This window comes from Chlamydomonas reinhardtii, chromosome 2 (genome assembly GCF_000002595.2).
Source record: "Chlamydomonas reinhardtii strain CC-503 cw92 mt+ chromosome 2, whole genome shotgun sequence".
Taxonomy (NCBI): Eukaryota; Viridiplantae; Chlorophyta; class Chlorophyceae; order Chlamydomonadales; family Chlamydomonadaceae; genus Chlamydomonas; species Chlamydomonas reinhardtii.
The window spans coordinates 7,329,744-7,342,787 of record NC_057005.1 but is presented as its reverse complement, the minus strand read 5'-3'; the positions used below and the strand labels follow the sequence as shown (position 1 = coordinate 7,342,787).

Below are 13,044 nucleotides of genomic sequence, written 5' to 3'. Positions count from 1 at the left end.
ACCATAGTCTCCCGGTGTGGTTTCGAGCCGAAGGCGCCGACTCGGTTCACAACCCCACCCGGTCACTTGCCCTGCCTTAACACAGTCCCATCGCACGGCCTGGCTTGCTCAGTCAGCACAGCTAGGCACAACCACGACCTGGGTTGACCATACGAACCACCACCCCAAATCGATATATAAAGGTTGAATATATACATGCACATTCCTTAGACCGAGCCCCCCTCCACGTCCAAACCTGCGTGTTCATTCTTTGTTATGCCTCTGCCCGGGATCCCGGTTGCAGCAATTTACGTTTCCTGTGCAGCGCCCTCCAGTCATAACTCAATATACAGGTCTCGTCAGGTTGCCCTGGCGAGCCTCAACACACAGCACCATCATTCCAGCGCGTGTGCCAGTCCCGCGCCAAGCACGCGGACACTACCCGCAGTCTCATCGGCCTCCCGCGCCCGGTCCCGGCCCAATGCCTGCCCCCGCGTTGGCAGCGGCTGATGCAGGCAGTCCGCCGATGCGAGGGAGTGTGAGCGGCTGGGTCGTGTACGATGCCGCCGCCGCCCCGGAAGGCGACGTGGTCGTGGAGCCGTGTGGTGACACGAGGCGAGCGCCGGCCCCAGCCGCGATGCCTGGAGGCGTGCCGCCGCCGGGGCTGGCGACTGCGCTGCTGTTCGTGCCACTGGCTGGAATTGCTGCAAGCAGCTGGGGGCGCCTCGCCAGCAGGGTGTGGCCGGTACCACCGCTGCCAGTACCACTGTGTGCGGGGCTGAGCCCCGAACGCGGCCGGCCGCTGGTCCAAGACAGCTCCTCAGCCGAGGCCTCGCGATCAAGGCCTGTTGCCACCGACGCTGCTGCCCCACCATCAACATATGCGAGCGTGCCTGGCACCCTGCTGAATTTGCCCTGAGCCTCACCGCTCGTGTGCGTCCAAGAAAGGCGTCCCCCGCCGCTGACCCCGCTCCCACCTCCGCTGCTGCTAACTGCCTGGCCCGTGCCCGCAGCGGGCGCTGCGCCCTCCGCGCCTTGCCGGGCCCGACTCCATGCCTGCGCTGCCTGCTGTAATAGCCGCGTCGCCGGACTGGCGGCGCCTTCCCCGGCACCCATCTCCCCCTCCTCACTGCCATCCTCAACATCTGACAGCACAGGCGTCGCAAGCGAAAGCGTCGAGGCACGCCGGGTGCGCCCACTGCCAACGGCAGCCGCCGGCCCCGACAACGGCTGCTGTGCCACCGCCCATGCACCGCGCACCGCCAACACCACTGCGGAATTACCGCCGGCTGAGTCACCTGTATTGCACCCCGCCGCCGCTGCATGGTGCTGTGCGGCCGCGGTGCCCAGAGGCGGCAGCAGAAGCACGCCGTCCTGGGCAGTTCCGCCGCTGATCCGCTGCGGCGGCCGCGGATGTTGGTGGCCCGGAGGTGAGCTCAGCGGCTCGGGGTTCGGCAGGGACTGCTGCCGCCCGCTGCCCGGTCCCAACGCCGCGAGCGAGCTAGCACTGCGTTGCATCTGCGGCTGGGTGCTCAGGACTGTGATAGTGCTGCTGCTGTTGCTGGCACTTGGTTGCCGGCCAGCGGGTGAGCCGGCGGGCCCCTGCCGCCCCCCGTGCCCCCGGCCAGCTGCCGCAGCTGTGGAGCTGGCTGGAACTAACTCACGTGAGAGGGAGAAGGCGCTGCCACCGTAGCTGTGTCCCTGTGGCTGGAGTGTCCGGTGCATTTGCTGCGGCTGCGGCTGTGAGCCAGCGTAGTTGGCGTGCTGCTGTGACGTCGAGGCATGCTGGCCGGGAGCCTGCAGTCTGGCTTCTTCTGCAGGCGGCACAGATCCAGGGCGCAGGTCCGGTGCCCCATTCAAGAGCGCCTTGAGGCTCGTTGCCCTGCGGGGCACCGGGCGCTCAAGCACACCACCCTCAGCGCCAGGGCCCCACTGCTGGGGCTGCGGCGGCTGCGGCGACTGGGGCCGCAGTGGCTGCAACGAAAGTCCCTCGTAGCTGCGCACGGCGGCGGACGCAGGCCTAGAGCCAGAGCTAGCCAGCTCTTCGCTGTCGCCGCAGCCGCCGGAGCCGCTATCGAGGCCGCCATATTGGCGCCGCGATGTTAGCGGCGGCACAAGCAGCGCCGCCGCAGGTGAGCCCGCCTCCGCGCTGAAGCGTGTCCCCGTTGCTGCCGCAGGGGCGGCAGAGGCCGCCCCTGATTCCCTGGCTACCACGGACGCTGCCACTGCGGATCGAGCCCCGTCAGGACCCGCGTGGCCAGCGGGCAACAGACCGCTGCTGATGCGGCGGTACGCGGGTGACTGGTGCTGGTGCTGCGGCTGCGGCTGCTGCGGCCGCACGGGCTGGTATTGCAGCTGTGGTGACGAGGGCGGTCTGAGCACGGAGGCCGCGGTTAGGCCCAGCCCGCTGCTGCCCGCTACCGCATGTGCCGTGCCAGATACCCCATGGATATCCGCCGTCGCCTGCATGGCCTGGGGTCCCGGCCCCACCCCTAACCGGAGGCTGGGGACGCTGCCCAGACCCGATGACTCCTCATCACTGTTGTAAGCCGCCTCGGCGACTGCCGGGCGCGCTGCTGTCCCCACGGCTCCAATGCTGCTGCCACTGCAGCCACCCGCAACCACGCCGCCTTCTGCAGCCGTGCCAGCTAAGGGGGTCGCTGGCAGCCACCCTGCCTCAGAATGACCACCAACAGCCACCACAGGTGGCATTGCAGCTGCGCGCGTCGCCCCTTGCTCCGCGTCTCCGCTGGCCCCAGCCTGCGGCGCGCCCGGTTGCGCCTCCCACCGCCGGCAGGTGCAGGGCCGGTAGGAATGTGCGTGCCTAGGCGTGCAGCTGGTTGATCTGTTCATCACTCGGAACCTTGCCGACACCTCATCTGCCATGCCACGTATCCCGGCGCTCGTTGCGCGCATGTGCGTGTGCGGCGGCGTCAGCGAGGGCAGACGCCGGTCGCCTGCGGATGCAGGCGCTCCAAGGCTGTAAGCTGGCTCCGGCGTGCCGGCGCCAGAGGCGCAGCAGCAGCCACCGCAAGAGCAACAGCACCGGGCCGAGGCAGCTGCAGGCGGCGTGGCAATAGAGGTGGCGGTAGCAGGCCGAAGCTGGCTGCCAGCACCCGGATAGCCGGCCCCCAGCGGGTTGCCTGGATGTAGGGAGCCGTCACCGCCCGCTGGCGAGGTGGGCGCTGAGGCCGCTGTCGCCGGGCAGCCGTCTCCGCCCCAGGTGCGGACCGTCACCACGCCTGATGCCCCCAGCCCGCCGCTGCCTCCGGCGCCCGCGCCTGTGCCTGCGGCGGGACTGGCACCGCTCTCTGTCTCCATCATGCCGTTGCGGCGAAGCCGTAAGCTCAGCACGCCCTTCCTGCGCTGCCGCAGCGACAGCATCCCGTTCCGCCGCTCCCGGTGCCGCCGGTTGCAGCTGCAGCCGCTGCAGCCGCACCCACAGCCGCAGCCCGACTGCATGCGGACGCCGCCGCAGTCGCCGCAAAGCGACCAGGCCCGCCCGGCCTCACAGGTGCCCGGCTCGCCAATGCCGCCCTTCGCCGTCCCGGCAGCTGACATGGAGCCACCGTGTCCGTAGCACATGTCGCCGCTGACCAGAACTCTAAAACCGCCCTCGTCAGGCCCAATTGCGAACGCATCATCCACTTCGTCACCGAATATCAGCAGGTGTCCATCGTGGCGCTGCCCTAAAACCCCCAGCCCCAACAGTGGCCCTGACGCCTCGACCTCTGTGCACGGCAGCGGCGGCTGTGGTTCGCCTGGATGTAAGGCGGGAACGCCGGACGAGCCAGCAGCTTCTGCACTCCTCCCCCAACCCCGCCTTTGCTGCGGGAAGTCAGCAGCTGCCCCACCCCCATCCAAAACGCCATCGCCAACGCCAATGGCTTCGGTGCGCCAGAAATCGCCGGCGTCGCGTCTGGGGGTCGGCGCGTGAGGAAGCAGGGGTGGGGCCGCTGGCGCAGACGCCGCCAGAGCGTCTGCCGCTATGGCCGCGCCGCAGGTGCAGTCCTGCAACGCATTATTGTATGTGCTTAGGACGTGCCGAAAGGTTCACGGTCATGATATCCTCAAAACATACCTCCGCAACATCGGGCGCCCGAACGAGCTCCCACAAGTGCAGTCAACACAGTAAAATGTGAATTAAGCTAGGACGTCTAAGTAGTTGCAGGCCACGAATGACTAGAACAAGAATGTCTGGGAACTGCTTTCCGCAGCGCAAATCCACTACCAAGTGCTACTGCCTCTTCTTGTGATAACTCGATTATTGCGCGATAGTAAGAATGCCTGAAATGTTGGCCCGCAAGCTGCTGACTAGCAAAAATTGTTAGTTCTCGGACTCAGACTCAGAGTAAGAAATGTACGCAGCCGCGTTCACTGTCATAACAAATACGGTGTACAGTGGCATCGCTTGCACCATCTGCACCATGGTGCTGGCACGGGGGCCTGGCACGGCCCTTTCTGTCCGTACCCCCGGAGGGTTTGCTGCGTTATATATGCATTCATCTGCATGCAGTCACACATCAAGTGCTGAAGCTGATAAGGAACTCAGTTCTGTATAAGGAGGAGCCTACCACACACGACACGCACCGTTCACTGCCTCTGCACGGTGGAGATCAGGGGTCCCTCACGCGCAGGACATGCGCGGTAGGGCAGGGGTAGGGGGTCCCTTCCCTTCCCTTCTAGCCTCAAGGCGTTAAGGCGACCTTCCGGCTGGTGTTCCTTAAACGCCGTCATCGTAAAAGCAGGCATCCGTGCCGTTTGCAAATTGCGACGTTCCGGCCGGGGAAGAGAAACCTAGAGTCCAGCGTCAAGGACCGGTTCAAGGGTGCCCGTTTCTGCCCCCTGCGCATGCGTCCTTGTAATCAGGAGCACCGTCTCCCTGTCTTTGTAACTTGAATAAAAGGTCCATCACACGCGTGGGGCGTGGCGCTGCTCACGGGGAAAGTTCCCCCCCATCCGCCCGCAGCACATTCTTCTAGGGGGGGGGTCCCCTGCCAGAGATCAAGAGATGACACTGCAGTGTGTGAGCCGCATATTGCATCGGTTATAAGAGAGACCTGCTGACGCAGTCACAAGCCAGTGACGTGGACAAGAAATGTGGCTTCCCGTCGCAAGGGAAAGTGGGCTGCGCCCACGCCACATCTCTCGGCTGAGGCCGCAAGCGTCTACCTCATCTCCCGGACATTCCCATTAGCCGGGGTCGGTTCGTATAGGCACGGCCCGCCATGCGTCCAGCACTCCAGCCACGTCCCGCTGTCAAGCACAAGCGCAGCCAGTAATAAACCAAACAGCAGGAAATCCTCTAGCCACAACACTACTCACTGCTCCGGCCTACCACATACTGTGCGGTGCTATGCTCGCCAGCAAAGACCGCTAACCAGACACCGGCCGCCGGCCTCAACCTGCGCGCCGGCGCCGCTTCTTGGGCGCCGCCGCGCTCACCTCGTCTGCGTGGCCTTGCTCGCCCCCTCCGCTACGCGCATGCACGCCGCAGCTGCTGGGCCCCGGCCCTGCGCCGCTGGCGCTGCTGCTGCCGCTGCTGCTGCATGCGCCAGTATAGGTACTTGTGGTCGACGCAGGCACGCACGACCGCAGTGACGTATGAAACGATCACCCTGCTCTGGACCCCAGGCGCAGTGACGGCACAATGACGCACAGTGCGACCAGCGGTGCGTTTGGCAGCGGGTAACGCGGGTTACACCATGGTTTAGAGCAAAGAACCTTGAACTGGCGCGTGTGAGGCACAGTGACGCACAGTGCGACCAACACCACGTTTACCCAAGCACGGAGCCGCTAGCGCCTCGGCCATTCAGTTCAGTTTTGGGTTGATCAGTGCCCCCTACAACTACCTCCAGACGCGTCTCCAAACGCGTCCAGGAGCCTCCTCTGCTGCAAGTGCGTTCGTCACCATCTTCAGCTAAGCAGCGCGACATGCCGACACGTGTAATGTGTGCGAGGGCCGAGGCGAGAGCGTTGAGGGCGAGAAGTTGCTACACAAACCCCGTTGCGAGAAAGAAACCCATATGCAACGGGCTTCTTGTTGCTTCTAGCTCTACTACTTACATTGGCACTCACTCGGCTGTAGCTGGCGAAAGGACTGAGTAGGCGCCCGGCCCCAGGGCCGTCATGGGCAGCAGACCTTGCTGAGGTGTCTACGCGCATCAGGAGCACGAACTACGCAAACCTGTCCTCACCCTGTCCCAACGTACACAGCGCTACAGCACTCACTTCTACTCGCCAACGGCCTCTCATTCTGCTTCACTTCACCTGGGTAACTGCAGTCTGTCTTGTTGCCACTCTTGCTAATTACGCCACATTATAGCAATACCGTACAGCACACGCCCAGTTCCCAAACTAAAACACGTTAGGTAGGCTCTCGCACGCTGAAGCTCACATCGACGACGTACGCGCAAGGTCATACGGCTGCCGTGCACCGGAGCCGTGCTCCGTCTTGTGTGTCTCGCCGTCTCCATCCAACACATCCAGTGCCACCATGCCCGGGTTTGAGCTGCGCGACTCCCCGTGCAGGTGGGACCGCCTGCCTTTCCCTCGGCGGGGGAGGCTGGCGGCAATGGCCCCTAGCTGACTCGTGTGTCCCACCAGGTGCCCCGTCACCAGGTGCCGGGACGCGCCGTGCCCGCCGCCACCAGCCGCCGTGCCGCTGCCTCCGCCTGGTGCTAACAGCCCCCCAGCTCGGGGTGCAGATGTGCGCGCTAGGCCCGGCAGATGCTGCTGCTGGCCGCCCGACCCACCCGCCCCAGACTGCTGCAGGAGGCTGCTGTAGCCCAGGCGACTCATGTTGGCCGACTCGCCAGCCGCCCCCGCCGGCGCCCCTGGCCCCGTGCCGCCGAAGAGCCATTGCCCGAGCCACGTGTTCCCAGCTGCTGCACCTCCAGCAGCCGTACTGCCCACTGCCGCTGACGAGGAGCTTGCGCCTGCAGCTGCTGCAGCATTGCCCAGTAGCGCCAGCTGTGTGCTGGAGCGAGACCTACTGTGCCGGGACCGCGCCTCAGCGGACACCGCAGCCGCCGTGGCCGCAGTGCCTCCAGCAGCAGCTCCGCTTCCTGCCCCTACCCCACCGCCCGCGCTAGCGACAGGTGTAAAGCCTGCAGCTGCGGCTGGAATGTTGGAGGAGCCCAGAATGGCCTGCAGGAAGGCAGGCCGCAGGAAGGGCGCCGGCCCGGGCGGCGCCGGCGCGAAGCCCTGGGCGCCAGGACCAGCGGCTGCGCCGGCCCCCGCGACACCCGCGGCCGCCGCAGCAGATGACGTTGCACCTCCGGTCACCACACCAGCCGCGTTCACCGCGGGGCTGGTGGTGATGCCCACAGCACGCAGCGCACCGAAGCTACTGGAGGTGGGCAGGACAGCCGCTCCTGCCACGCCCGCACTCGGGGTGCCGGGCGCCGCACCGCCTGTGGGCCCGCCTGCAACAGCGACCACACGCGGGTCTCGCCTTGCGCTGGACATGCGGCCCAGATGGTTGGACACATCGCGACCGGTGAACAGCCCAAGCACCGCCTGAGGGAGGGGCCACAGGGGAAGGTAATGTAAACACGTGGTCGGTGACATCCGGGAACATAGGCTCGTGGAGAGCTAGCAAAAGCGCACAGGACTGAAATTGAGCGGAGACGGAGAATGGTACCGTAATAATCATTCCAGCCATTCTGGCTCGCCCGTACAGCCTGCCTCCCACCTGCAGGCGCTCAGGCAGCGCGTTGCTCATCTCCTGCCTGGCGTCGAACGCGGGCTTGGACTTCTCGTTGTCCATGTACCTGCAGGAGCGCGACATAATCGGCGACAATCAAACACGCAGAATGCAAGCAATGTAACATTGCAAACAAGCATATGCTTTTGAGCAACAAACCAAAAGCAACTGACGTAAACCGACGCCGGCTCACTGGTCGGTCTCGTCCATGATTTCCACACGCAGCAGCTCCTCGATCACGTCCTCGATGGTGATGATGCCGATGGGCTGTCCGGGCAGCACACGGTTGTCCTGCGACCAGGCGACAAAGGGCACACACAGTCAGACGCCGCCACCAGCGGGTGCATACTCCTGCTATTCGTGGCAAGCAACCCTCCGTTGTTATGCCATTCGAACACAACAAAAACTGCTAGGATAGCCGCAGTCCGAAAGCGGCGCAGCCTCGCAGCCTACCTCCAGCTGGTCCTCCAGCGCCTCAATCGCCTCAATGAGCGGCGCATTGTCTGACAAGTTGCCGCTTCCAGTGCGCATGTGTGAGTGCGGGTCGCCGCTGGAGCTGCTGCTGCTGCTACTGTCGCTGCTGCTGTCGCTGCTGTTGCCGTCGTGGCTGCCGCGGCGGCTGCCTTTGCGGCTGCGCCGCAACGAGAACATACTTCCCTTGTGGCTGCCTTCCCGGTCCTTGCCCTTCTCCTTCTCCTCCTTGTGGTGGCTATGGTCGTGGCTGTCGCCCCCGGTGTCCTTATCCCGGTCCTTGTCGCGCTCCCGGCCGCCAAGCACGAATGATCTGACGGTGTGCAAGCTGAATGTGCCGTGCCGCACCGCGGCCGGCGGTGTGGCGTTGCCATTCGCCCCGGCGAGTGGCGTTGCGCCGGCGAGCGGCGTTGCACTGGGCAGTGCGCTGCCCCCGTTGCGCGGAGAGGCAATGCCGTCGAAGCCCGCGACGGAGCGCCTGTGCCCTATGGACGACTCGCGCGAGCCGCCCAGGGGTACGGACTGCGTCAAGGGACAAGAAACGCCATGTTCATCAGTGTCCGGCTGTTGCGCTTGGCAGAGGATGGCGTGCGTCCTGGCACAGCAAGGCTGTGCTAGCCAAAGGTTGCGACATCAGCCCTGCGAACGCAATGTTTATCCCTTTCCCTTTCCTTTGCAGCCTGGTTCTTACCTGGCCCATCTCCATGGCCGATGCAGCCGCCGCTGCTGTTGCGTCCAGACCATCCACGGCCAGCCCCTCCCCGGACCTCCGACGCGCCCCCAGGAAGAGATTTGAAGAGTGGGCGCCGTGAACGCTACCGTTGCCGTTCCCGTTGCGTTGCGCTCCATCCGCCGTCGGCGCCGCATCTGAGAGCGGGGCATGGTCTCCGACCAGCCGCTGCCGCTCTTCTAAGCTGGTCCTCCTGCTGCTGCTGCTACTGCTACTGCTACTGCTGCTCGAGCTCCTGCAGCGAGCAGTGGAGGGAACCGCATTACTAAAGCGGCTGGGCCCAACCCGCATATGTCCATTCCCGTCCACGTCAACCACTTGTCAGCCACCTTGCGGCGAAATTCTCCAGCCGGCCCCGCCCAAACCATACCCGCCTTCACCTACACCCCACCCCCACCCCCACCCCACCCCACCCCACCCCACACACAGCCGCACCTGTCCGGCGCCACTTCGTCCAGCATCTCCTCCAGCTGCTCCTCATCCGGCTGCACTAACACCACCATGTGCGTGCGGCCAATGGCAAACAGCTTGAGCATGTCGTACATGGCGGTGTGGGCTGGCACCCTGCAGCAGCGAGAGCAGGGCGGGGCAGGCGGAGCGGGTGGGTAAAGGAGCCGGGTGGCACAAGGGACGACGGGGTAGCAATCCTCTGTGGTGGCAGGCACACAGGTAGCAGACATGTGGTCCTGTCTACTCACATGGGAAGCTGCCGCATTCTGAGGGATGAAACAGGCACGTCCTACAGGTGCAATCAAGCACAGGGTGCCGCGGAGATCGGCGCATCAGTGGACATGACACAACACTTACTAGGCAATGACAACAGCGGCGCCCACAACGGCACCTGACCGGCCACCATACCTCCAGGCAGTTGCATCCAAACATCCCGCCCGTGCCACATCCCCCGCCCGACCCAAATCGCCCCTCACCTGGCCACGCTGCCGCACCGCGCTCAGCAGTTCCTTCACAAGCACCAGTCCCACGATGTCATGGCGGTCGGTGCCGCGATGCACCGGGATGCGGCTGTGCCCGCTCTCCAGCACCGCCTCCACCACCGCGTCGTTCAGCGTCTCCTCCAGAGACAACATGAACACCTGCAGAGCAGAGGCATGCCGCCGGACGTCCAGCGTACAGTGTGGTGGAGCGTCCGGTAGTGGACTGGGTGTCCCTGGCAGCTGCTGCACAGCCAGGCTGCGCTAGTGTGTTCGCAGTCTGGGTGCCGGACAAAAGCGACCCCGGTGCATGTCAGTACGTCGTCAGGAAGTTGCCGAGATGCCTCAGGCAGTGCCATTGCAGGAGGCGCGCTCGCAGCTACAGCAAAGTATGTCTTACCTTGTCGAGCGGCGTCATGGAACGGAACGCGATCTTGTGGGTCAGGTCCAGTGCACCTGAGGAGGTGAGAGCGTGCCGGTCAGCAGAGCACCACTACCTACATTTCTTTGTTGTTTGCGGCGATGGCTGGGTGCCTGAGCAGCAGAGGCCACTGAAACGGGACCGATCCGGGTAACCGAGCTGAGAGCACAACGACGCCCCGCTTCAGTTTTTACTTCCCACCCAACGCCCCGTTGCCCACCTGTGATGACATTGATCTCGTCCCTGCTCAGTTTGCCTCCGAGGCCCGTGTCCGTCCCGTGCAGGTCCACGAGCGCCTGCGTAAAATGTAAAACATAAAACTTTGGCCCGAAGGAGGGGAGGGGCGGGTCGACTGAGGTGCGGAGGCGGGCCCATCGGTGGGCGGGCCCACCGCTGGGCGGCGACTGTAACAACACACACTTCACCAGCGACTCGCGAGCGAGGCTCAACCAGAGTTATTTTACACATACCCATACAAAAGCCATACATCGCAACCCCCAAGCAGCAGCTCCAACGCGCCCGAGGCCAAACTGCGGGACTTTCACCTCCGCCTCGCCGTCTCGCGAAGCCGCCAGCACCCTGAACTTCCCCAATGCACCGGAAGATTGAGCACCAGCAGCCCGGGCCGCGGCAACAGCAGCAGCAGTGGGGGCAGCGCCGGCGCCCCCACGCAGCGCACCAAGCGCGGCCTGCTCGACACGCCCGCCGCCCTGTCCGCCTGAGCACATGCACACATCGCCTGCAGGCGCTGAACCGCCGCCTGCTCCTCCCGCCCGCGCGCTTCCATACGCCCCACACACCCCCGCTGGGCGCGCGTCGACCCCCCTCCTGATACCGTACCTTGAGCTGCGTCCTCCGAAACAGTGTGTGGTGCTCGCTGCCCAGCAGCAGGTCCAGCAGCTTGCCGATGGGCCACGCAAGCGGGTAGGTAAGGAACATGAGCGCGCGGACCAGCCAGGCCAGGTTGGCACCCACGGCCAGGCCGAACCTGCGGCAGCGGCAGGGGTACAGGCAGGGCCAGCGGCAGCGACATGTCAAATGGCATGCGCGTTTAGTGCTAGGGAGCCTGGGCGGCTGATGGTAGCATCGGCACTGCGCTACAAGGCTAGGTGATCCCTTCATGTTACCACAATGCCACAATGATCCGGTGTGCCTGCGGGACCCGCGGCGGCCTGCACAAAGTCCTGGCCGCACCTGGAGCACAGAGCCTGCGGGATGATTTCTCCAAAGAACAGCACCGCCGTCACCGACACAAGCACCGCCGTTAGCGGGTCCTGCCGAATGTACAGACGGAGAAACAGAGCCAACAGGCGTTGGTCCGTTGCACAGCTGGCCCACACGGACCCCATGTGCACCCAGGCAACGCAAACACGACATGAAATACCAGCATCTGACATTGCTCTTTTAGGGGCAGGCACGTTGATAGTAGATGGGTAGAAGATATGTAATACATAGGTAGGATAAAAGTGGAGTGGTAAAAACATAGAATGCACGTGCGTGTTGCCCCGTAAGCCGCTCAACCCTAGCCCGACCTCCACTCAGTCCAAGTCGAACGTGCGACCCCTTTACACCACATTGCTCTTACCACTAGCTTGTCCAGAAAGATGGGCAACGCCTGCAGGTGGCACACCCCGCAAGGGAGTTGACAACTGCATAGGGTGTATACAGCATGCATGCACTGATCGCGCGTAGACCCACTTAAATTTGTGTGAGTCACCCACTCACCTCCATCGCCAATGCATTACATAACAGCAGCGTCACGAGGAGGTGGTGCGTGTTCTTGATTACAGGCATGATGCGCTCGGCATACATCTGCTCCCGCGGTTTCCCGCTCCGCTTCAGCACTTCCAACTCCTGTCACGGCAGGGCGTAACGCACTTCCATAAACACGCGTTCAGGTTCCGCAGCGCCCTAGCGGCGTGCCTGGGGTTCTGCACCGCTCCACGGCTTGAGGTCTGGGGTACGAAACAGCTGCGTGAAATACAGCTGATCGGCTACCCCGCTTTGCCGTGCGAGTGGTTTGCGCACGTGCCGTGTCGGACACACGAGAAGCTGTGCGGTGGCTCCGGCGCTGGCCCCCGCGACCCCTTAGACACCGCCGAAATTCCATGCGACCCCAGAGTCCCACTGCACTAGGCGGTCATGCGTGGCGGTCATGCTTCTTCGGACTATCCGGCCACACCCGACACCGAGTGCAGCGGCAGGGTACAGCACCCCCCTAAAGCGACCAGGCGCCTGGCCATGTACTCACCACCACATCTAGCGAGAGCAGTCCTGCAACGAACAGAGGAGACACAATTGTTCAGTCGAGAAGCGTCGCACCCGAATCGGCTCACTTTGCTCGCACCGAGTGTAAGGCCAGAGCAGAGGCCCGAGACGACGACCAGAAGGATACAGGTAAATACATAATAGATGTTGAAGACATGTTCTTCAGATTCTCCACAGGAACAACCTGCTTCAACTGCATCGACCGCGTCGGGTCCTGCTAACAAGCGACGTGTAATTCTAGCTAAATTCATTTGCGAGAAAGGGTCTCGGGCACGGAGTGAGTTGGTCAAAGCCCGAAATCACGAAATGACTGTTAGTGTATCGCACTCCTTCTTTCCTCAGTAAGTCAAGCAAGTAGAGAGACTCTGCGTTTAAATAACTTGCAGCCAGAATCGCTCGGTCATGTGCAATGGGCTGCCAGTCAAGAACTCCCGTCTCCCACCCCATCACCCTACACGTGGCACGTCCCAGCGGCCAGTATCCATATGTTTGACTGAACTTATATGCTTCAGCACGTCGTTTTCCGGGCTGAGCCCCC

The 13,044-nt window shown here is 63.7% G+C and overlaps 2 protein-coding genes across 3 annotated transcripts; both read right to left on the bottom strand.

Annotated features, from left to right (window-relative positions):
- Positions 1-17: 17 nt before the first annotated feature.
- Positions 18-4,329, bottom strand: CHLRE_02g145133v5 (uncharacterized protein). Its single transcript, XM_043060293.1, has 3 exons — positions 4,061-4,329; positions 3,803-3,990; positions 18-3,740 (listed from the first exon to the last, which is right to left on the bottom strand). Exons 2-3 carry the CDS (start codon positions 3,849-3,851, stop codon positions 430-432), a joined length of 3,360 nt encoding a protein of 1,119 aa, XP_042927738.1. The 5' UTR covers positions 3,852-3,990; positions 4,061-4,329; the 3' UTR covers positions 18-429.
- A 1,336-nt stretch (positions 4,330-5,665) lies between these two features.
- Positions 5,666-12,879, bottom strand: CHLRE_02g145150v5 (uncharacterized protein). 2 transcript variants are annotated; one of them, XM_043060294.1, is made up of 16 exons: positions 12,586-12,879; positions 12,490-12,512; positions 11,964-12,092; positions 11,824-11,853; positions 11,433-11,512; positions 11,079-11,226; positions 10,459-10,534; positions 10,218-10,273; positions 9,815-9,979; positions 9,587-9,627; positions 9,324-9,452; positions 8,850-9,123; positions 8,141-8,680; positions 7,881-7,978; positions 7,676-7,754; positions 5,666-7,500 (listed from the first exon to the last, which is right to left on the bottom strand). In XM_043060294.1, the coding sequence occupies exons 3-16, from the start codon at positions 12,030-12,032 to the stop codon at positions 6,373-6,375; spliced, it is 2,913 nt and encodes a 970-aa protein (XP_042927737.1). In that variant the 5' UTR covers positions 12,033-12,092; positions 12,490-12,512; positions 12,586-12,879; the 3' UTR covers positions 5,666-6,372. The 2 variants fall into 2 exon arrangements, with proteins under 2 accessions (XP_042927737.1, XP_042927736.1); XM_043060295.1 differs by having other exon boundaries at positions 12,490-12,879.
- Positions 12,880-13,044: the final 165 nt, after the last annotated feature.